Source organism: Podarcis tiliguerta (assembly GCF_965153285.1).
Source record: "Podarcis tiliguerta genome assembly, chromosome: 1".
Lineage (NCBI taxonomy): Eukaryota > Metazoa > Chordata > Lepidosauria > Squamata > Lacertidae > Podarcis > Podarcis tiliguerta.
This window is the reverse complement of record NC_139534.1, coordinates 119,300,124-119,325,671: the sequence shown is the minus strand read 5'-3', so window position 1 is coordinate 119,325,671 and position 25,548 is coordinate 119,300,124. Positions and strand designations below refer to the sequence as shown.

Genomic DNA, 25,548 nt, shown 5'->3' with positions numbered 1-25,548 from the left:
ATTTGGCCTACAAGGCATACCCCGAGAAGGATCTGGCCCATGGAGGCAAAAGCGTTCCCCACCTCTGCTGTATGCAGCAGGGTGGGAGGGCTGTGAACCAGACTCGCCCCACTATGCCATTGTGTGTGGCATCAACATGGCGGGCTGGTTTGTGAACAGTGATTTTAAGGATGTGTGCCTGAGAACTCTGCATAGATATGGAAGAACCTACTCAATCAATCTTTCTTAGCTCCTTATTGTGATGTGACATTTACCTTCACCTAACCTGCTTGAAAGAAATACTTCTGACCGATTACAATCTTGTATATCTATAAGGAAACCGCAGCACACAAACTTTATTGAGATTTATATTTCTATAAAAATGCTGTGACATGAACAGTCAGACTTTAGGGCATCAAGCAATATATTTCAATGGCTACTTACTTGTTCCAGTGTGTCTTTGAATTTCGGTACAAGGATGGAAACATGATGGGCAAAATCTTTGCTGCGTTGTCACTGATTAAGCTCATAATATACTCATTATTCCAGTAGTATAGTGCTCGTTCTGCCACCTAAGAGACATGGGAGCATTTTACCATTCAACAACTCTAACATACTGTACACTTTACACAGTTCTCTCATTTTGGGAAGCAGAGAATCCTTTTTCCATCTCAACTTGAGCTCTTCTCTTCCCCTGCCTGCTGCTTCCTTAGCTTCGAAGGTGGCACTTTTATGCTTTCTGTGTGAGCATCCACTAGAAACCCAAACTGGTACTGTCAAAAGCAACAGAAAGACTAGCTGTACTTTTGTTTACTAATAATAGAGAGGAGACTTCACAGCTGCAGTAGCTGAGCTTATTCCTTTCCTGCCCTCAGCCGGTCTTAAAATATTGTGCCTAACAACATACTGAAAGGTGGTCCATTTAAAAGGCATATAACATATCCACTAAGCAGTGATTAATGCAGTGTAATGTCAAAATGTCAAACTTAATTACAGTACTGCATTTATTGGAATTACCAACCTGGAAATGTGGACTGGAGACACACTTGGCTAGCTGCCTGAAAAGAGGTTCCATAACCTTTACAAATTCAGATGGTTCAATAACATCTAAAATTTCTTCTAATTCATTTAAAAACATAACTTCTTTTGGACTGTGAGTCTTTGGCCAGTACTTGAGTAGTGCCATCACCACCTGTAAAGAAAAGAGGGAGGAGGGAATGTTCAGGGCATTATAAATCTGTCCAGTGATTTATCATGGATTGCTTGCATTGACTGCCACCATTATGAAATAATTGTAACAACAATATACACTCAAGATTCTTGACTAATGGCAGGCATTATAGTTTTACTTTGCAATTAAAAACTGTTAATGAAGGTTGAATGTGATTTTGTTTTTAAAACACTTTGACCCTCTGCAAACAGAATGGAAGAAAGGCTAAGTAATTCTTAAGAGGAATGATCTCAAAATAACAACATCTTTCTCAGTATTGTTTGAAATTTCTCATGCACATGTTTTTCTGTATGTGTTTTTCTGTATAGTCATGCTGATTATGAAGAATGTGCTCATAGCGATTGGATTTCCTGGAGAGGTCAAAGTTTGTTACCTCCAAGTAACAAACACAGGTTTTAATGTTTTTTTGTTAAGCAGGTGATTTTACTATTTATGACTCTCACTGATGTTCTTAATAAGAGATGAGGAAGCACACACTAAACTCGTAGCTAATATCTGCATGACAAAATACATCTGTTGATGTTTTTTAGTGTCTCCTACAAGCACACTGAAAAACTATTCACACTATTTTCATTTCCAACTGAAAACGCAAATAGAATAGACATGGGTGGGGAACATCTGGCCAGTGTGCCAAATTAGACTCAGAATGAGTCTCAATTTGACCCATGAGGTCATTTCTCCAAACCACACCCACCTGTTCCACACCTGACATCATATGCGATGGCAGGTAGAGATGGGTCTGTCAGTGCATGACTGTAAGTCTTAAAATGAATTCTGATTGTATTGGCAAGGGAAGCTTGATGTCACTGCAATCAGCTGATTAGCAAGTAGAACATTTTACCAATTCATAACTTATTTCAGGGGACAAGGTAGCTGCCCTGCAATCAATCAAATGTATTTCCATTATATTACTTTGGTAAAAACTTTTTAAGATGTGTTTTAAAAGTAAGAAAAGAAATTAAACTTACTGGCTCAGTAAGCGTGCTGTCCTTTTCTAAAAATTGAACTACACAGTATGCCAGCTAAATTGAGGGGAAAGAGTAACATTGTTAGGCTAACAAAAATATATATATATACAGAAGTCAAATACATTTTGTTGTTATTGAATGTTCATTTTTGGTGAATGAAACCCAAAATATATTGCAAAATGCAAAACCTCAACAACACTTAAGATTACGAATAAGGCTCACAAAGTAGGTTATAGAAAAACAGTTTAACTGTGAACTTGAGAACTTGGGTTGTGATATTCAGGTAGGATATAACAATGTCCATTGTACAAGTAGTTTTCTATACCTGCTTATTTACACTGAACTGTAACACTCCACACTGCAATGTTTTGTTGAGGTGGCACTTCTTTATTTCTAATGACAAAATCTTTGGAAATATGGAGGGAAGGAGGAAAACCAACCACCACCACCCTAGCTACCTTGAGGTTAACCGGGATCTATGGGAATATTTGACAGATTCCATATTTCTTTATTCAGCAAGTAAACCGTACTGTTGACTTGCCCTCTTCAACACTACTAAATTCAAACCCACAAAAAGATACTATTTTTGACAACTTCTATCCCTTTGTAAAATAATTTTAACCTGGGGCAGCTGTCAGATCCAGAATGATTATGGAAATCAGACAAGCAGTTTTTGTATGCAACACTGGGACATGAAGCTTCGGTTTTGCTGTAACTGCACATAGGCCTCCAGAAGCACAATCAATGTCTAAAAACTTAAGCAACATTTTGCACGATTAATAAAATTAGCTGAAGGGAAAGGCACCAAAGGTTTGCAGCTACAGAGGCCCTCATTGGCAGTGATGTGTGAGAGCTGATAATTCACTATAAGAAAAAAATAAGCAAATTCACAATTTCTTAGAAGAAATTCCACTCTTGCTCTTGGAGTGAGGACTGAATACTATTGCCTCTTCTACTATTCTAGGAGCATTTATCAGAAGGGATAAACGAAAGTGAGGGGCAAAAAGCAAGTGATAAACTTTATAGGCTAAAATCAGTGGGTCCGTAGCCTATTGTGCGCTTTATTTGAATTTGGACTCATCCAGCAAAAGGCAGCTGTGTATTCTTCACTGTAACTATAATAGTCTACAATGTTGCTCAAACAAGAGTTGAGCTTTTCCAGATGGCTCTTTGTGTCTGCGCAAGAGAGAACACACACCACCTTGCTTCCTGGTAGATGGAAAAATACTATGTCTGTTGTTTACTGTAGAAGGAGGGAGGGGAAGACACCCAAAGAAGCACAGCACACACCTACAAAGCAGTATTTCAACCCGCAGCTGAAAAGTGCATGCTGGAACTATTCATTTTAAACATTTGAAGCTCGCCTCGCTGATGGGAGGTATTTTGAAAGTTTGAAACATAGGGTTGTTTGCAATTGTGTCCCTCCACCAGTGGGAAGGCTCTTTGATCCAGAGGAGGCCTCCACCAGCTGGGTGGTGAGGGGCACAGGAGGAGAAGCAATTTTTGTACATTCCTCCATCCTCCCATGCCACCTAGGGCATTGTTCCAAAGGGGCCCCTGAGCCCTTGGAAGCAAATTGGGGGATGAGGTGGAGGGAGCTGCTGCAGAGGGAAGGGGAATCAATGAAAATACTTCTCTCTTTCTGCTAATGCAAAGGTGGTGCCTTTCATTTGGCTTGCCAACCCCGACCCAATTTCCTTGCAGCACCAACAAAGCAGGTCCCCCCCCCCCCCCCGGCTAGCAGTGCTCTAGAAACAGGAAGGAGTGCTCTCATGTTTTCCAGCTGTGGGGACATTGTTTACATTTATAAACCACCCCTCATTCCGCAGGATCTAAAAGCAGTGGACACACAATATAACAATTGATTGAAGCATGATTCCAAATCGCATTACACCAACAAAGACAGTTCAGCAGAAGCATAATAAACAGCCCTACTCACTCACAGAACTGAAGCAGGTAAGTATACCATGGTGCTGGTAATGCCAAGGTTGAAGGTTTGATCCCCGTATAGAACAGCTGCATATTTCTGAATTTTTCAGACTAGATTATTCTCAGGGTCCCTTCCAACTCTACAATTCTATGATTCCTTCCTGTTTCTGGAGCACTCCGTTTTGCTAGCAATGGCAGTGGGAAGAGGAAAGATATTTTGTTCACCTTCCTCCCCAATCACTTATTTTCCCTTCACCCCATCTTTGTCAGATTATCCTCCCCACTGTGGTGCTGGGTGATGTGGAGGAAAACTGAGCACCCTGTGCTCTAGTTGAGAGGGGGTGATGGGGAGGAAGCTGAAGCTGCTTGCTGTACCAGAATGACTATGATGTGATTTTAGTGCTCATTTTGGGGTTTATTTAAGGATGAATGCATCTGTGTTTGTGTGTGTATGGGGTGGCTGCAATCACTTTTTAACCACACCCACAGTGGCATGTTCCCCGTGGAGGGTTTGCTAGGGGGTGACACGGCTCTTGGGACAAAAAAAGATTAGCTTCCCCTACCCTAATGAAAGCCTCCACTGGATCAAAGAGCCTTTCATCAATGAAGAGACACAACTGGATACAACCCACAAAAATCTCAACTTGCATATGCAAAAAACAGAGCAGAGGCATATTAACACCCAAGTAAAATGAAAAAGAATATCCCAGAATGAAAGCAAGCCACACTCAGTATGTCCTTATAATCAAAAACCTTTAACATACTAGCTTTATCTTTTCCTTAAAAGGCAGGAGAGACAAGGCCTGGTGAATGTTACCTGGGAGTTCATTCCATAACCTTTTTATTTTTTTATTAAATCCTACCTAGCCTTGACCGTAAGGTTCCAGAGCAGGTTACTACAATGTAGTCATATGATATTAAAATTCAATAAAACCACTCCAAAACAAAATGGAATAATATACAGGCAGTGACCATTTTGTACGCATTCAGCTGATGTGCGACCACTGATGCTTGTGCCCCGTTTGGACCTGGTAGATGGTAAAACAGGGGCGTAACGGGGCAGGCTTATGCACACTCTGCTGGCGCTTGCAGGTTCCAGGAACGGAATCCCTGCACAAAATGGTCAACGCCTGTATATCAAAGGACAGATAAAGGACCTGCAAGTAGGTTAACGGTCAAAGGCCAAACTAAAGTGGGACATCTGATACCATCATTTTAAATGTGAAATCCAATTCTGGTTGAAGTTGAGCGATTTTATCCCTAAAGCGTCTTGCAAAATTCACACAAAAGATGCCAAAGCAACACTCTCGCAGCCAGATGGCAAAGGCCAATTCACCATTCATAAGAAAAGCTCTTCTGGACAGCTACTTGTGGACACTAGGATGGGGGAGTTCTGCAGCACACCTGGGAGTTTAGTAGCATGATAGATCTTTCATTTATTTTGTCAGAGTCTGCTACAGCACTGTGAAATTAAAGTGAGCCCAAAATGCAACGAAGCCATTCCAACCACCTTAATAGTTTTCAGAAGCAACCAAAATACACAGACATTAATTTAAGTCAGTATCAGGCTTCTAATATACAACAAAATCATACCTATTGCTAAACAACGAACTTTGTAAATGAGGGTGGCATTTCTGTAACATTTCGTTAATTTTATCCTTTTCCTATATATACTCAGAATTAGTTTGTAAATTATTAAATCAACACTCTTAAACAAAATTCAAATGCAGAATCATTTACCTGTGGATGGTAGACACTCAGTGATTTCACTTTGTGCAAAGGTAATAATACCTTTAGAAGGAAAATTTTGTGCTCTTCTTTTAATGGTAAGGCAAATCCATTAATTATACTAGAAAGGAGGAGAGGAGATTTAATGTATCATAGTTTTAAAAAATAATGTTACATTTTTATCCTGAAATCTTTTCTTGAAATCACTTTTATTCTATTGTTTCATGACATGTTTCCCACTCAAATTTCATTCTGAATTTACGCAATACCCAAGTACAATGCTCACTTACACTGCAAGCAAGAGCAAAACTGTAGATTCTTATGTATTAAAACACACAGGAATTCTTTGACAGGTTTGTCTGATCCTGAAGTACTCCCACATTTTTTGTTTTCACCCCGTAAGCGCTAGTGATTATTTTCTTCATTTCGAACCAAGATAAGCTGTACAAATTGTACCAATTTCTTCCAATCCAAGGTCCACCCTCACTTTCTTTGAAAGTCGTTCTGCTTTAGAGCACAAATAGTAACATTATGATGCATAACTATTAAGCAGCTTACCTTCCCAATATTTCCAGTAATTCTGCAATGCCATTGTGATGTTCTGTTTCATAAATAAACCTGACAAAGCAAATACGTTATCAGCAATGAGGACAGTCAGCATCTGTTTGGTAATGTATCTAGCTCAAGTTGGATAAGAACTTGAGGAACAGCTGCCATTTATTTTAAAACTATACCAGAAAATTTTGTGTTCAATACTCTTGCCTAACTAAAGGTTCTATCTAGTTTTTAGGCCGACTCTTTTCTGTACCTATCCTTAACTTTGTTCTACTGTTTATATACTTTCTGTATAAAATCATTTAAAAATGTTTTGGTTTGCTAGTGGTAGTGCAACACAAAAAATAGTGGTTTCCAAGCTGATAGAAAAGATTAAACCCCATTTAAATGAGCTTTGCTTACTTCTGTTATAGTGTTACCACCAATTATTGCCCAGTGTGTATTAAAGGCAATTAAAATACTGCAAAGGTGTATCACATCCTTCCATGTCATTAAACAACATTTGGAAACAGGGCAGGAAAATACAAGTAGTGCTAGTTGTAATAATCTTAGATTTACAAAAAGACTATTAGCTACCTTGTAGATCAGCTAGAATTCGAAAATACTCTGAGAGGGATGGAATTAAAGTTAGTATGAAATCTAGAGAATTAAAGCGGCAAACTTTACCAATTTATGGGGGAGTAATCCTTACTGAATTCAGTGGGAATGACTTCTGAGTAGAAATGCACAACAACCCACTATGTAGCCCAGTCTCCATTTGGTTACTATCATATGGCAAGCTGCACTATATCTATAGACTTGTTAACATAACAACTTTACATCAAGGAAATAAAGCTCTTGAAACTTTAAATATATATATATATATATATATATATATATATATATATGCGCGTTTATCAGCTTCTTCTTTTTGCTGGTATGTGGGGGACAGACAAACCCAAACAAACTAAAATAATAATACTGAACCAAACAATGAGCTCATGAAATCCACAAAAAACCAACAATCTGGTATATTCAGTGGCTGGGGAAGTTATTTATAAACTATGTTGTTAAGGGAATGTTTTAACCTGCTGATAAAGAAAAAGTAGAAGAACAGCCTGGGAGGTTCCCTGGCAGCGAGTTCCAAAAAGTGGGCACCACTATGAAGAAGACCCTATCAGTGAATGACAGAGCAGAGACCTGGCTCACACATTACATGAAACCATGGTTTAGTGCAGTGGAGAAGAGTGTTGGACCAGGACTTGGTTCACATGAAACCATGAAGCTCATTGGGTGAGCTTGGGTCACTCACAGTTTCTCATTTGAACCTACCTAACAGGATAAAATGTGAGGATAAAATGGGGGAGGAGGATCGTGTATGACACTTGGAGCTCCTTGAAGGAAAGGTAGTATAATGAAGGAATAAATTCCAGTTAATAAACCGTGCTTTAGTGTTATGTGGCAACCCAACCTCACACCTTAACTATGGCAACATGCCCATGATGGAATATCAGAATTAAATATATGTTGATTTAAGAGTGGAATGAACAGTATCATGGATTTCACAACGGTGTGTGCCATACATTGTGCATTGAAGCCCTAAATCAAAGCTTTCCCATCAGAAGTGTATTATACCCTGCATCTCTTCTTTCTACAGAAACTCTTATCCTGGGGGGCGGGAGGAAACACTCATCTAAAATATTGGTGTTGGCTCTGTATGGCCAAAACCTGCTGAATGCAGACAGATGAAGCTTACTTGCTATTTTTAGTCAATGCCTCTGTCCGCCCCCACCCCAAAGTGCGTATTTGTTACCATTTGTACAGAAGATAAGCTCCCTCTACAGCTGGTGCTATTGTCTCTTATGGATGAACTGGCAAAAAGCTGTGGCGCAGTTGGCACCAGGCTCTTAAAGGAGCAGTACCATATATTCCCTTTGGGGAAAACTGCACAGAGGGAAAAGTTGTAGAAAAATGAACTAAAAGCTGGCAGAGTTATTATAGCTCAATATACCTTGGGGAGAAAGGGGAGTGGGAATATAGCAATATATATATATATATATATATATATATATATATATATATATATATATATATAGAGTCATGTTGGAAGAATAGTGCCCTGCTGCAGATATGCTGGAAAGATAACAAGTTCAAAGGTCATATGTCAATACAGTGGTACTTCGGGTTAAGAACTTAATTCGTTCTGGAGGTCCGTTCTTAACCTGAAACTGTTCTTAACCTGAAGCACCACTTTAGCTAATGGAGCCTCCCGCTGCCATGCGATTTCTGTTCTCATCCTGAAGCAAAGTTCTTAACCCGAGGTACTATTTCTGGGTTAGCAGAGTCTGTAACCTGAAGCGCCTGTAACCTGAAGTGTCTGTAACCCAAGGTACCGCTGTACACACCTCTTTCCAAACCACTTTTAACCAATGCTATGTGCATATACTCACTGTACGGGGAGGGCAGGGGGATAATAAATTTAACAACTGTATTAATTCACATGCCAGAATGTGGTCATGGGGGATTGGAATAACTTGCCATAGGTAAATGCAACAGAACTCCAACCTTAAGGAAACAAGGAAGCTTGACCTGAGCTTTCAAAAGGTAAAACATAGAAATTGCCAAAGCTGACCAAAAGCACATTCTTAATGAAAGCTAATTCTGTACTCAGAACTTTTAACATGTTATTCCCACCCATAATTCAGTTTAACCGGAGCAGCAAATTAAAATAACGCTAAAGTCATCGTAAAAAAAAAAAAGGCTTACCTGCAGATTTAATGAAACACTGCCAACATTTGAGGGTAGCAGGGCAGTACCATCAAAGTTACAACATTTCTAAAATACCTTACCCAGTTAATTTGCATTGGCACAGAATGAAAACATACCTATAAAATATATTGTTAATTTGCTTCCTGATGTAAGCTCTTAGGCCTAAGAATTTCCCATATATTCTGTGCAGAGTAGTCTTAAGAAAATCTCTTTCTCGAGGATCTTCGCTGTCAAAGAGCTCTAAAAGCTGCAAGAGACGCACATTTACTTGTTTAATCTATTTCAGATTAATATGGATTTAAAGTTTGAAGATATATTCATTTTTTAACCTCACCTGCAATACAAACTTCTGATCAATATATTTCTTAGCTATATTAGGTTGGAAATCTGGAGATTCTAAAAATCTTAAGAAAAATTCATAAACAAGCTGAAAAAGATCCACAAAAAAATTAGTTTTACAACAGAAATGCAACTTGAATTTTGAAAAGCAGTTAAAAATAGTACTCAATTTTAAACACCATTTGAAGAAAAACTAAACAGCATTAATCACTTCGACTTCCTAACTGTATACATCCCCTTAAATTTTTTTAATGAGCATAAACCACCCAGAACTTTCCCTGCACAAGCACCTCATAGGAGCTCAGTTACCTAGAGAAAGACACAAATTAAGGCTAATAGTTGCCAAAGCTGGGCTGAAAAAAACACAACTGGTGGTAAATCCCTGTTGGAAGGAAAAGAGGTGGGAAATTGAACAGAGCATACCCTGCCTGACCATATGCAACCCCCGGCCTTTATGCTACCCACCCCAATCCAACACTCGAATACTTTAGTTACTTTAGTTAAACCAGCTCGGTGTTATGTGTACACTATATTTGTGGGGTTTTGTTTATATAATACTGGGCACCATGCACCTTACACTTTTAAAAACAGCTTATGTCTCAAAGCTATAACCCTACAAGCACCAAAAGGCCCAAATCAATTACTGTAATATACATTCATTTATATTTTTATGATTAAAGCATTACACTAAACCTACATTGAAATAACCAAGTTACAGTTCATTAACATTTATGTCAAAGTGCAGTCTTAAAAGGTGTAAGCTATCCATTAGAAACTTAGAACAGCAAACCAGTGCGTTGAGCGTTCAGATTTAAAACCTTTTGTTTTGCAGCAATTTAGTCCCTCTTTGTTTAGTCAGAGAAACGAAAAAAATATGTTTGTATAGTACCTGTAAGTGAGGCCAGGCGGCTTCTAAGGTGGGTTCATCCTCCTCTGGGTCAAATTCTGCTCCCGTTGGATTGGATGAAGGTGGTAGTGTGCGAAACATGTTAACTGCAAACTAAAAATCACATTTGTCTAAGTGGCATTACAAGAAAATCCCATTTAAAAACAAAACAAAACAAAAAAATTAAACAGGGACATCCTAACAAGTGTAAATACACAGCAGAAAAAAATCTTATTCCAAATACCACCAAACAAGTTTTGCTATTCTGCATTTCTTTCTCCAAGTTTCTATCTCTCGCTACCCCAGAAATAATGTTCACTTCATTTGCTTTACATAAAGAAGGATCTTGCCTCTAGGACAAGTCCAGTAAACCAGAGGGAAAGAACACTGTATCTTGGAAGCTCCTCTGTAAATTACTGTCAAAAGGTTTTGTAATTATATTTTAAGAATCCCCATGTATACTAGTATTCTGTTCACTATCAAGACTATTAAATGTGAAGAAGTGTTTTTAACTTTATTTAAAAGTTTGCTAAAGAAAAAATAAAAAGGGGGCAAGAAAAAAACCAGCACATTAGCCATACCATAATATCAATACATTCCTCTTAGTTTACACATTCAGAGAGATACAGCTGTACCTTGGTTTTCGAACAGCTTGGTTCTCAAACGTTTTGGCTCCTGAACGCCACAAAGCCGGAAATGACTGTTCCGGTTTGCGAACTATTTTTGGAAGACGAGCGTCCAATGGGACTTCCGCGGCTTTCGGTTGGAAGCTCTTGCAGCCAATCAGAAGTTTCACTTTGGTTTCCAAATGTTTTGGAAGTTGAACGGACTTTCAGAACGGATTCTGTTCGACTTCCAAGGTATGACTGTATATGCTTTTGAAACCAAAGTATTAAGACGTATTTTTGTTCTAACTACCACATGCAGTCCTAAATAACTGCTACAGTGCAGTGGTAAGTCTGTAAGTATGACCTGGGAAGACCCTGGTTTAAATCTTAGCGCAGGAATAAACTCACTGAGTAGGCATAAGGTAGACAAATATCCCTTAGCCCCAACATTTATCTGTAATAGGGGAATAAGACTGGCATACTTTACAGGATGTTTGTAATAGTTACTGTGATTTGGGTTACAGTGCCATCAACAGACAGACACCACCTGCTCTTTTGCCAATGAATTCTGGGGGAGACAGCAGGAGTCACAAAGTGGTGTCTGAGATAAGTAATGGAATCAGGAGCAACAACCATTAAACTTAAACCAGATGAATCAGAGATGCTTTCAATCAAAAATATGACTGGACTGGGTATAGGTGTATTTCCTTTGTTGAATGGAGTTCCATTCTCCACTTAAGGATCAGACTAGCACTGTTTCTAGATGATGGAAGTGGCCAGTGACACTTTCTGCCAATTAGTTGGAACTCCAGCTGTGCCCTTTCCTAGAGAAGAGTTCTTTTCTAGTTACTCAAGGTCTGCTGATATTCAGATAAAATTTACTGTAATGTGCCTTACAGGAAGTGGCCTCTGAAGAGTGTTCAGAAACTTTAAACTGGACCACGATGTAGCTGCTAGACTGCTGACAGGGGCATGCTTCTCAGGTAAATCAATCTGATTTTATGCCATTGGTGAAGGTTTCTATTTGCTTTTCAGGCCTGATTCAAAGTACTGCTTCTAATTTTTAGGGCTCTAAGTGGTTTGGGACAGTAAAGTCTCATGGGCCATCTTCTCCCATATGAACTTAATCCATACAATTATGTCATCTTCAGAAACTGTTCTGTGTGCTCTTTCACCTTCTAAAGTGGGCTGGGCATGTAGGACAGGAGACCCAAGCATGACACGTTCTTAAACCAAAGCAGTTCTTAAACCGAAGCATGCTTTCCCTAATGAGGCCTCCCGCCGCTTTCGTCTTCTGTTCGTAGAGCAAGTTAAAGTTCGTAAACCGGAACACTACTTCTGGTTTTGCGGAGTTTGTATACTGAACAGTTTGTAAACAGGGCTGTTCTTAAACCAAGGTACCACTTTAGTAACATCAAGGTTATAGGCTTTCCCCCTCACTGATGGTTTTAGGATGGTATTTTCATGGAGGGCTGTGAAATAGTGATGTTGTTTGCTTTGTTAATTTTGCAAACAACCCCCCCATGAGTTTTCTGCACATATCAGAATATCAGAGGATGGGGGGAGAAGACAATCTTTGTGATGCCCATAAGTAATGGGTTTGGCTAGCAAGCAATGCCAAAATTAGTGGATTATTAACTCTCCCTTTTGTAAATTTAGAACATACAAATGGATTATCGAGATTCTAGCAAAAGTAAAAGCAGACTTTGCAGGACTGGAGTCAGATTTATACAACACACTTGATGCTGCTGCAAGTATGGTGCTGTTACATTTTAGTTATAAAAGACAAGCCTGAAAGTGCAAAGTGAACTAAAAATCCAAGCCAGTGTGTTATGCAGGAAATGAAGCGTAAAGAAAACCCTTGTAAATCAGGGGCTCTCAATATTCCAACTGCAGCATCCTTTTGAGGGTGACAAAATACTGACCCCTGTCCTAAAATGGCAGTGCAAGGGCAATGCCAGTTACAAAATGACAGCAGATTGAAGTACAAAGCGACATAATTAGCCTCTTTTGAAATTGCTATTACTTTTTGCCACATCCATTTCCTAGTGGCAGGGAGTCCCATAGCAAAGTACAGCACTGATTTTGGAGCATTGTGACTCACACATCCCATTCTTAATCTTATAATACATCATATGCAAATTTAATTATAGGTCACCTTTCGGGGCACAAAGTGGCTTGCGTTTCAGTTTAGGTAAAATCTGAGAGGCATGTGGAAACAGGCAAAATATTTCTTCTCCTCTCTTGTCGTTCCCCTACTTCTCCCTTCACGCTTTACTTCTACCTTATTCCCTCCCCCCCCCCTAACTTCCCCCTTCTTTAATCTCTGGTCCTATCCTCTTGCTGTTAACTGCTTCCCTGTCTTATGCACTTCTTCTCTATTTCCAGTTTATTACTTTACTTTTAGAATATTTTAATATTAATACGTTTAAATATATTCATTTTACTTCTCATTTCCTCAAAGAAGTCCCTCTGGCCTCTTCCCTTCAGAGGATGGAGAAGAGTCTTCCTGGCTCTTCTGCAGACTCAGCAGGAAGAGAGACCTGAGGTGTTGAGTGTGCAATGCGAGAGTCAGAGAAAAGCAGAGGAGCTTGAAGACTCAGCAGTGGCCCTGGGTGCTTCTCCTCCCTCCTCTTCTCCTTCATGCAGTATGTTTCCTTTGCCTCCCTCCTTCCCATTTTCTTTCTTCTGTCGCACTTGGCCATTACCTCTTTCCTTCCTATCTAGTCCTCCGACATGGTGTGCTACAGCTTCACTCTTGCTTTGCCCCCCGACCAACTCCCACTGCCCCACATGCCTACGCAGTGCACATGTAGGGAGCTGCCCCTGCAAGCATTCAGCCCACCAAAAGGGCTACTGCATGAATTAAGGGGCAGGCTGTAGCCCACCTGAGAAGTGGGCTGAGGCCCACGGTTTGAGGAGCACAGTTCTAGAACCTAGAGAGCTTCAATTATGGGGAGTTTACTCTGAACAAAAAGGTTGTTTTTTAATAAACAAATAAATAAATTCCATTTAAATCACTTACCATATGTACTACTTCTGGGTAAATGGGCTCAGTGATTACATTGCGGTTATGCGTGATGTACTCTACCATTTCACTTAAAGCTGCTCTTTTTACTTCCTTCCACTTCAGGTCACTTAGTGGATCAGAAACGAAGTCGAAGAGGACGCAACATTGTCGCAACTTCTGAATAAAAAGCTTTTCTTGCTCTCCAGGGGGGACATCTGAAAGGAGTGAAAATATTGCTTTATTGCTATATTGTGTTTATGCAGTACAGTCTTTATTGTCTGTAAAATATTGTATTGCGGAAGACTGAAATGAACTTCCCGAAGAGATAACGATTTAGCTGTAAAAGTTTTGTGCCGTACGTAGTGTATAATCTATTTTTCCTGCCTCTCTATTTACTTATATAGACGCGTATCGTGTACTTTTCTCATTATTAATCGTTAATGTGATACACACATTTGTGACTAGAAAAACGGGGTGTTTGCTTATGCAGTGGTAAAACACAGGACATGAAGTTCACCTATGACAAGTTAGCTCTATAGTTTAGAGCAAACAAAACTATGTATAGATGGGAATGCTACACATTTCCACACATTTGAACCCCATGTTGGGCCAAAGATTCTTGCATTGCAGGGGGTTGGACTAGATGACTCTAGTGATCGCTTCCAACTCTACATTTCTATGAGTCTATGAATCTGGATACATACTGCAGAATAGAGCGGTGGAGTCCTTAGGTTGTAAAACAGACAGTACCATTTCAGGTGGCAGGTGGGGAAATCACATTTTTTAATGCTTTCGTATATAGTAATCTCCCTATCTATCCATTCTTAAGGAAATCAGCCCTGAGTGCTCACTGGAAGGACAGATCCTGAAGCTGAGGCTCCAATACTTTGGCCACCTCATGAGAAGAGAAGACTCCCTGGAAAAGACCCTGATGTTGGGAAAGATGGAGGGCACAAGGAGAAGGGGACGACAGAGGGCGAGATGGTTGGATAGTGTTCTCGAAGCTACTAACAATAGTTTGACCACACTGAGGGAGGCAGTGGAAGACAGGAGTGCCTGGCGTGCTCTGGTCCATGGTGTCACGAAGAGTCGGACATGACTAAACAACTAAACAACAACAAATATCCCTATAAATATAGAAATGTGATAAAATGTTATCCTTAATATGTTGAGTTTCCTGCTTCTTGCAGCTTTTGTTTTAAATGCAGAGGAATATTCAAAAATGACATTGCCCATCAGAAAATTGAGGTTGTACAGTCCACTCTTATCATCTCAGGGTTCAAGACCAGGCCTCAGTCTCAGGAATGAGGTAGGATTTCTAGTGACAAGACAGTAATGTCTTGCTTGTAAAACTCAAGTCTCGTTTACTAGCACATATATAGCAATTTCAAGCAATGTCTTCTTGCGTAAATTAGAAAACATCTAGCTTTCATCTGTGCTAAAGAAACATTTTGCACATTTTAACAGGGAAGCTTTGAGAAGTCAGCACTTTTCTGAAAATACAGGAAATGAGACTCCCCGTGCTGATACCTTCAATTTACACATGTGTACAAAGGCAAAGTTCCTTGAAAATTTAAGTTACTCATATCTTCTAGTTCAGCATGTAATGTCTTGTGCAAGCAATTTGCAAAATATATTAACTGAGCAACCAAAAATGCCAAGTCAATTAAAAAGTTTTATTCTGGGCAAAGAAAGATAGCTTTTATTAAAATTTCACATATCTAGCAATTCTGAGCTGGATCTTCAAAATAAATAAAAGCATCAACTTAACCGAACAGTCTAGAAAGCACACACTGCAAAGTGAAATTCAATTACAGCTTTCGTCAGTGTTACTAGGAGACCATTGATAGCAAAGAGCTTGGTAACCACAAAGAAGGTGCTAGATGACAGCTATTTAAGAACAGAACACCATTCTTATGACGGCTGGCAGGATAAGAGCCTCGCTTTAGCCAATTCTAAGACCCCAAACAACTAAATATAAAGTAATACGGGTACCATACTCACAACATGGAAATTATTTTAAAGACATTTGACACTCCTGCAAAAATTTAACATTAAATTATCTGCTTTTGGCACCTTTTGGCACTTCACATTTATTTAAAATATTTATAAGTTGCAGCTTCTGATAAAGAGGTGTGCAACCTGCAGAACTGACAGGATTTAACTCCCCCATTCATCACTTGAATGGGTGGTTCAACCTTCCCACGCTAACTGGGTGCCCCAGTGCCCCGCTGAGAACAGGTGTATGCAGTCAAAGCAGAACTTAACTCCACCCTTCTGCCCACCAACTGACATCACAAGGGGTGTCAGCTGATGGGCACATTGTTTTTTGGGGAGGAGGGGGAATGGTCTTGTGAGCCATCTTGGGACTCAAGATTGGCCTTAGGCCAGAGGTTCCTCACTCCTGGGCTAGAGATTGCAATGGCAATTCGAGATAGCCAACGGGCTCACCAGTTGGTCACGGACTGTGGTTGATTGTTGTCAGAGAATATAATTCCTGTTGATGCTAAACCAATCAGAACATCCCACACAGTGTATAGCATCTGCTTATGCAACAACCATTCTATGGTCTAACATGAATTACAATCACCATTCCACATGTCATACTTCTCTTGAAACACATCGACTGTATGAACACAACGGGTAAAATGTGTGACAGGATGGGGCTAATCCTGGCCAGGTGATCATAAGCATACACTAGCTGAGATGCAATATTTTACAAATGACCTAAATGGCTCCCAGGGCTCCAATGCAATAGGAAGGCTGAATAACCTCTGCAGAAGCACAGGATTTGGGTGTTTTTAAACTGGAGCTATTTAAACTTACTCTGTCTGTCTGTCTATGAATGAATGAACATATGAAGAGGTTGTTTGGAGATAAAAAAAAATAAACTGAATAAATGGGCAGACACTTTTCTGCGCACAAGAAAGCTATTTTTACCCAGGAAAGGAAATAAAAAACGTAAAATAATGTATGTTCTGCTAATTTCTGCAGACCTAAATGAGAACTATTTTAAAACTCTCTATCAATGGTATTTAATGCCTAATAAACTGAACTTAATATATAAGGATCAGATAAATGCTGGAGAAGTGGATTAAATAAAGCAGATTACATACACATCTTTGGGAATTGTTCTCAAATAGAAATATCCTGGAAATCTGTTCAGGCTAATATCTCTGATATGTTAGGATATCATATACATTTGGGACCTAAACTATAGCTGCTTGGTTATCTAAAAGATGTTATTCTGGAAAATGAGCAAAAAAGAATATTTGACCTTCTAAATACTAAGATTATAATAGCTAAAAAATGGAAAAAGCCTATCTCCTACTATATCTGAATGGATTGCGAAAATATGGTTCATAGTCACTATGATTCAGCTAACTTATTACAAAAGAATACATATTAAGCAACACAGCTGGTTTATGGAAAAATCCGTATTTTAAGAAATGTTTTAGAACAATATTCAATGACAGTGTCCAATCTTGTGCTGCTTTCCACCTGCTTAACAGTATTTCATTATGCTCTTCATCTTTTGTTCATTTTGTTTATTAGTAAAAATAAAAAAGGTATCTACTAGTGTTAGAAAAAAGTGGGGAAGAGAACTGCAAGAAAGTCTAATTTCAGTTTAAGTTTCAATCAAGATATGTCCTGGGTTAAAACTGGAACAAAAGAACGAAGGAATAGTAGAAGAAAATGGAGCTCCTTCCATTCATTGCACATTTAACCACTGCCTTAAAAACCTTCTAAATAATATAAGGAAAAATGGTGGCGGTTCTTATTTATCAATAAAGATGCGACAGCGGCCAGTTTTGCTTTGTAAAGTATGTCAAAAATCAAGATGAAGTTTGACATAATGTGGAAAGACAATTCTGAGAAATGGCGTTCAGAGAAACCACACAAATATTTGAAAGCTACTCTGCAGAGAAACACTCTAAACTGCAAGTGAAACCACTAAAAATGAATGTGACTTTAAGTACAAATATCATTGGAAATTTTAAAAAGATGCCAGTTCAGATAATCAGACAGGCAGAGTGTAGAAAAGCTAGCTGAGTGAGGGAAAGTAAACAAAATGTATAAAGCCAGATTTTAGCCCTAAAGCAAACCTGACATTTTATCTAGCACCTGAAAGAGTTTCACAGAAAAACAACTCTGTCACTTCTCCTGAGTTCTACTACACTTTTAGCATGTGCTCATTTCTTCCTCAAGAAGGCTTCTTCACTGCCCTTTACTTTAAAAAGGGACTGCTCAAGCTCATTACCTTTTGTAAAGCACTGTAAATTACTTTAATATGATGTTCCTAATATCCTGTGATCTGAGCGACTCTAGGCAGCCTACTCATTCAGCATGACACAGGTAGAAAACCAGTTAAATAATTATTCAAGTGTCCTTTTGCCCAACTACAGCTTAAATGCAACAAAAAAACACAGTTAAGCCGTTTGTCCTCTAGACACCAGCAAAATGACTAACTCGAAACAAAAATAGAAAGTTACTTTTCTTCCCACACAGCCCTGATGGCATGCTGAAAAGAGTTTTCAAGTGCAAGACCAGACAGGCATTGCACTAATATTCTAGTGCATGAGCGCTGGTAAAGGACATTCACAGGGTCTCCTGCTCTTGCTGAAATTAGGCAAGAAAGAAGCATTCTGTTGAAGCCAATAGACTAAGGTGCAGTGCCCACAGCAATTTACAGATCTGTCCAATGACTCCAGAAAGGTGGGCAACCTCCGTTTTAGTGGGCTGTGCCTTCAAGAAAGCTTCATTTGGTTGTAAATTAACATTTTTGCATGGCGAGTGTTCAGAAAGCGGGACCTGCACGTATACAATTTGAGTGGTTTGGCGGCAGCTATATGTGCCTCTTCAGATGGATCTATGTGAGTAGAAGTGAGTGATATTGAATGAGTAGTAGGCACAATAGTCTGACGAACAGTCCTCCAAAAAAGCCCAGATCTAGATTATTTTAAGATGTTGAAATGGACAACTTTCACTTCATGATTAGTGCCAGTTCTCCATAAATACATAAGGCTGCATCCAATGAAGTAATCTCATTCACACAAGGACTTCTGTAGGGTCTGAAAGTATTAGCCATGACAGTAAGAAACGGCATTTGACAACTTGAGTTGGGGAAAGGATGAGGTTACACCCCAAATGCCTCACCTACATAAATACTAATAATGTTAAAAAAACCTACCTAATCATGCTGTGTAGCCTTAAGTGGAAGTGATGCGTAATTTATTCCAAATAAAAAATTAATCATGCAAAACTATATTCTTCTGAAAAAAAGCATAATGGCAAGTGTGGTAGACAAAGCTTTCCTGCTTAATCATATGTTACTACTACCAGTGGATTGTGTAAAAAGAATTGAAGACAATGGAAAAAAGATTCTGATTAGTACAACATGGGATTCCTTATTGGAAAGAGGACATTTTTATATTTGTGCTAACTTGTGAGAATATTGTTTCAAGATGTCTCTGCGGCATTGTGTCACCATGGAAACCATAAAATGTATAGCATCCAAAAGGCTCTTCTTTCTATGTATGGTAGGGCCATGGTAAGTTGTAAATCTGGTTCTCTGATAAGGGGGGGGGGGCTGGAAAGGATCTACTTGCACAAAGGTGTAACATTTTTGGGGAAAGTGCACTGAAGCAATTCTTCATAAAATATTACTTCTGTTATATATACATATTTTAAAGTAACCAAAGCATCTTGTGCTGAAGAATGGATATTAACACAGTGCGACACAATGCTGAGTTGATAGCATATGTTCATTATGAAATAAGGAATGCCACAGAATACTTTGTTGTCTCCTGAGTATTTTTTTTAATTATGTAAATTTCTTCTTTGTAAATTATCTCTATTCTTCGTGGCCTGTAATCAGTTATGTTTCAGGTTATCATGGGTACCTTGATCACACATATATATACATCATTAAAACCTGAAGAACACTACACCTGGCTACACCTGGATTTCTCAAGGAGATCATCTTCTGAGAAGTCCTCATGAAGAAGACTCTCTTGCTAGTCTGTCAGTTTATACCTTATGATCAATATTAGCCACGGCTATAGAAAGTTCAAATAGGACATACAAAAAAACTTTTTTTCTTGTTTGACTAGAAACCACATAAATGTAGTCAGACTGTCGTGATCAGCTACAAATCCAGACTAGTAGAGATCTTAATACAGACACAATCCTGATCCTAACTAGGATCATTCCATAGGATACTCTAATGTGGAGATGCGGTTCCAGCAAATTTTATAGCACAAGAAGAGTGAAAATGTCTTAACATGTGCATGTGAACTGGGAAGCCAATAAATGTGCTAGTATCACAACCCATTTATCTGCAGAGGACAAAGACTTCGACCACCACTCAACCTCATGACTTTGCTTGGGAAAGTTTTACTTCTATTTATAATGGAAAACAGTCTAACTTCTTTTATTTTTGTTTTACCTGCTCTATAGTAAAATATATATCTTATAAATAAATAACTGCACACACATTTCCCCTAAGCAACCATTGTATCAGAAAAAGTAACAGGCGAAGTAGTCCTCAAACACCTATCTTAGAAAGCAAATGCTGCTAACCAGTTGGGAAGGTATAATTTTTTCAGTAGGACTGATCAACCACAATCACCACAGCCGACAATCAGGACAGGCACGGGGCTAATGCAGACACTTTCATGCCTCCAGTAACATCTGAACATCACCGGCCAAAACTGACTGAAAGTTACCCAAATATGGGACATTCTGATTTTTAAAACCATAGCCCCCCCCCCCCGCACAACTCTCCCACCTGAACTACTGCAAATAAGTAATTTTGTCTCTAAAGTATTTGATATGCAATCAGGCTCAACTCCTTCTCTCTATTTGTGTATAGGATTGGGGGGGGGGTAGGTTATGTTTTTATGTACACTCAACCAAAATGTGATACACATGCTCGGGTTAGAGCTGCAAATATAAGCAAATAAAATATGCAATCTGGTCAAGAACATAGGTCATCATTAACTGATATAGATTTTGTCATCTTGAATAATTTAAAATGTACAGTGGTACCTTGGGTTAAGAACTTAATTCGTTCTGGAGGTCCGCTCTTAACCTGAAACTGTTCTTAACCTGAGGTGCCACTTTAGCTAATGGGGCCTCCCGCTGCCGCCGTGCAATTTCTATTCTCATCCTGAAGCAAAGTTCTTAACCCGAGGTACTATTTCTGGGTTAGAAGAGTCTGTAACCTGAAGTGTCTGTAACCCGAGGTACCACTGTACATAAACATGATGGCACAAGAATGATGAACATGTGATGAACATGCCCTCCTAAACCAGCTATTATATATACAAACTTGTTCATTTTTTTAAATTTTTATTACAACTAGGGGCCTCAAAAGCTGCAAGTAGTCCAGGCCTCTCTGGACCTCTGAGATGGTCTAAAGGCAAGTTATAGAGGGCAAAAGATTAACAATCTCTAAGCACAATGCTCAGAGACTCTTAAGAGTCCCATGGACTGCAAGAAGATCAAACCTCTCCATTCTTAAGGAAATCAGCCCTGAGTGCTCACTGGAAGAACAGATCCTGAAGCTGAGGCTCCAATACTCTGGCCACCTCATGAGAAGAGAAGACTCCCTGGAAAAGACCGTGATGTTGGAAAAGATGGAGGGCACAAGGAGAAGGGGACAGAGGACGAGATGGTTGGACAGTGTTCTCGAAGCTACCAGCATGAGTTTGACCAAACTGCGGGAGGCAGTGGAAGACAGGAGTGCCTGGCGTGCTCTGGTCCATGGGGTCATGAAGAGTCGGACACAACTAAACAACAACAAAGCACAAAGCTCAGTCACATAGGCTAAAAATTTCTTATAGAAATTTTTAGAGAAGGCACTGGTTTATTTTCAGTAGGAGAAAAAAAATGGAAGACGGGAATTAAACTAAACTAAAACCGGGTATTAATATAAATAGCAATGCAATTGCAATGCACATAGTTGATTCAACAAGACAATTATTTTAGATTTCTAAACTCTGAAGAAAGAAGGCTCAGCCTTCACTACATCCCAATCAGAATTCTGTGGCACTCCTAGCCTGAATTTCTAAGTCCTAGTCTGATGCATCATTTTACTATGTGAAGTTACAGAAGAGTTCCAGTTTTTATAAATTCCAACAATGGGTGTGCGAGTACAGATAGATAGTAGATAAGTGTTGTTATATTTGTGCTTCCTGTTCATTACTGAGATTCTCAGATCATGGTCACTGCGTGGGAGGCTGATGCTTGAAAGACTTTTACATGGCAGCTGTTCCAAGCAGCAGCCATAACACGGGTCTCTCTCACCACACAGATTGCTTGCATAGCATGGAAATCATGGGTGTTGAATGCTATGGCCCCTGCAATATAAGAAATAAAGTGGCAGCAAGGAGGAGGAGGAGGAGGAGGAGGAGGAGGAGGAGGAGGAGGAAGAGGAAGAAGAAGAAGAAGAAGAAGAAGAAGAAGAAGAAGAAGAAGAAGAAGAAGAAGAAACAACTAGAATAATGGTTCACAATGCAATGTTTAGGAATTGCTGATCCAACAGCGAAGGTACTCAGAAACCTAGTTGCCTGGTAGCTTCAAGTGATATATCTGTAAGCAACAATCTGAACATTGATCAGAATCTTGAGTCTTTTTGAGTATAGTCATAGAATCATAGAATAGAATCATAGAATCATAGAGCTGGAAGAGACCACGAGGGCCATCGAGTCCAACCCCCTGCCAAGCAGGAAACACCATCAGAGCACTCCTGACATATGGCTGTCAAGCCTCTGCTTAAAGACCTCCAAAGAAGGAGACTCCACCACACTCCTTGGCAGCAAATTCCACTGTCAAACAGCTCTTTCTTCATTAGTCTTTATTAGGGGTTATGTAATGGCTGCGCAGGACACAAGGGAGTGACTCTTCACTATTCTCCCTCTACCCAGCATCACACCTAATGGTTTTCAGTACCACCAATAGTGCTGACAGAAGGGTTTTGACTCTCTAGCCTAGAAGCTTCTCCCTCCAATTCTGCATCTCCATGTGCCTTTCGGATATTTCAATGCTTTGACATCATTTCAAACCCCTTCCGAGCACAATTCAAAGTGTTCGTACTGACCTTTGAAGCCCTAAACGGCCTCGGCCCAGTATACCTGAAGGAGTGTCTCCACCCCCATCATTCACTGAGGACCCACTTGTGAGGGTCTTCTGGCGGTTCCCTCACTGTGAGAAGTGACATTACAGGGAACCAACAGAGGGCCTTCTCGGCAGTGGCACCCTCTCTGTGGAACACACTCCCATCAGATGTCAAGGAAATAAAGAACTACACAACTTTTAGAAAACATCTGAAGGCAGCTCTGTATCTGGAAGTTTTTTAAATGTTCGACGTCCTCCATGAAGGATCAGAATGCTGGACTAGATGGGCCACTGTTGTGATCCAGCTGGGCTGTACCTTCTCCCAGCTCTCTTCTCTCAATGACAATATCCTCTATCCTATTGATCTGGCAAAAAGTCATGGGTTTAACTCATCCTTCTTTTGCTGCCTGTTACCAAATCGCATCACTTCTCCCTAGGCAACATTTTAAAAAATGAGACAAAAACTCTGGTCCATCTCGGCCATCTCTCACCTTGCATTTTCTCTTTTCTGTTGCCTTACATCTGGTCCTTCACCTCTATCCAGCACTCTGCTGTCAAAATAATTCACTTCTCTCATTCCTCCACAGTCTCTTTTAAATCCCTACACAGGTTAGCTTTCCATTCATAGATTCTGCACATTCTTATTGTCTTTACCTTCAAAAAAATCTCCATGGCACCCCCCCCCACCATTATGATCTCATCCAGGTTCAAACTTCAAAGGCCCCCGTCAAAAAATTCTTCCTTTTCTCCCTTGTTCATTCTGCCTGAAATAATCTCAGAAATAATCTATGGTGTCACTTCTTGCTTCTTTTAAACTCTTCTTCAAAATCCAAATTTTCTGAGAAGCCTCTAGTTCCCATTCCCTACTGTATCTAAGAATTACTGTACCTAATTACATGTACACATCACATAGTCTCCCCCTTTCTATTCCTGCTTCCAGCTTCTGTCTTTTCTTGTTGTCTCCTTTATGTCATTTTCTAGACTGTAAACCTCTTGGGGCACAGACTTGTCTTTTCATTCTCTGCACACTATGTTCATGGATGCTGTAACAGCATAATCATAAAAATTCAAAAACTGCAAGAGTCCAAAAATATAAGCGTCATGAGGAAATCACCAAGATTCTGTATGAAAGAACAGAAACTAGAGTTGCTTCAGGCTCCAAGGTTTCCTATCGAATCCCCCAAACAGTTAATTAACATTGTCATTGGGGACACATGAAACTAAAGGAGATGGGCTGGTATCAGTAACATTATAGTACTACTCCTGTATCCAGTGTGGTCCAAATGGCTTAGGTAAAGGTAAAGGTACCCCTGCCCATACGGGCCAGTCGTGTCCGACTCTAGGGTTGTGCGCCCTTCTCACTTCTAAGCCAAATGGCTTAGAAAAAGGAAAAAGAACCAAACAAGTCTTTTCTTCCCTCTTTTTTAATTGGGCTAGCAGCCATGCAGACATAGTGGGGAATTAATTGGGTGTGGTTTTCCCTTGCAAAATAATCCTGTCTGCTAACGGGCCACATCAATGTGTAAATCAACAAAGTTTGCCTCCCCAAAGATTGGAATAGTTTTTATTTTATATTTAATTGTTGTTTTGTATTGATTTTTTTACTGTACATCATCTTGGTGATACAATAGAGGCAGCATATTTTAAAATAAGTAAATAATGGAAAACAGAGGCCAAGCGGCCTCACCCAAAAAGGATTGGCCTACTAGCCAATCACAGTATGACAGAAGAATTTTAATCTCTAGAACAGGTAGGAACACACACTTCAGACAACAGCCCCACCCACTTTATTTTGTGCATCTTGCTTTTGCACAGGCATGTCTTTCTGCCCTTTGACGAAAAGCAATGATCAATAAAGGAATGAAATGGTAGATGTTTGCAGGGTTGGCAAATGTCGCCCCCCCCCCCCCCAAGGATTCAAACTGAACTACTGGCCTGTAGTGATTTTCCCAAACCAAAGTATGCCATACACAGTTAACAACTGTCACCAGAGAAATCTCCTTAAGCAATAGAAAGGTGTGCTAGGCCTTTCAGCCAGCGCATATTTAGTAACTTCAAAAACAAGTAGCACACCATGACTGAAAGTCTGTCAGCATCAGAATGACAGGTCACAACTTGCTTGTTCCAGCCTGAGTGGGATATGTTTTGGAAAGCTGTCTAAAAAAGGCTGGCATTCACGACACAATCAGCATAATACTGGTTTTCATACCACGAGAGAAACTGTTGAAATTTGCTAAATAACGTGGTGATTCTCTGTGGAATTCAAACTCTAAAAACGGCCAATCTTGAGCTAAATACAAAATTGGGGGTGGGGGTGGGGGAATAACCAGCTGGTAACAGCACTAAGAAACAATGATACTGGTACAGTGGTACCTCTGGTTACATACGCTTCAGGTTATATACGCTTCAGGTTACAGACTCCACTAACCCAGAAATAGTGCTTCAGG

The 25,548-nt window shown here is 39.7% G+C and overlaps 1 protein-coding gene across 10 annotated transcripts in view; it reads right to left on the bottom strand.

Annotated features, from left to right (window-relative positions):
• Positions 1-25,548, bottom strand: part of PPP2R5C (protein phosphatase 2 regulatory subunit B'gamma) — a 74,910-nt gene that overhangs the window by 14,198 nt on the left and 35,164 nt on the right. For 7 of the 10 annotated variants that reach the window (XM_083436972.1, XM_083436975.1, XM_083436973.1 and 4 more), the window contains 9 exons: positions 13,997-14,196; positions 10,367-10,477; positions 9,473-9,565; positions 9,255-9,385; positions 6,394-6,453; positions 5,848-5,956; positions 2,179-2,232; positions 1,001-1,171; positions 424-551 (listed from right to left, as the gene is read on the bottom strand). In XM_083436972.1, the coding sequence (XP_083293098.1) occupies positions 424-551; positions 1,001-1,171; positions 2,179-2,232; positions 5,848-5,956; positions 6,394-6,453; positions 9,255-9,385; positions 9,473-9,565; positions 10,367-10,477; positions 13,997-14,196 (1,057 nt within the window). The remainder of the gene's footprint in view (positions 1-423; positions 552-1,000; positions 1,172-2,178; positions 2,233-5,847; positions 5,957-6,393; positions 6,454-9,254; positions 9,386-9,472; positions 9,566-10,366; positions 10,478-13,996; positions 14,197-25,548) is intronic. The other 3 variants (XM_083436974.1, XM_083436977.1, XM_083436978.1) reach the window with 1 other exon arrangement.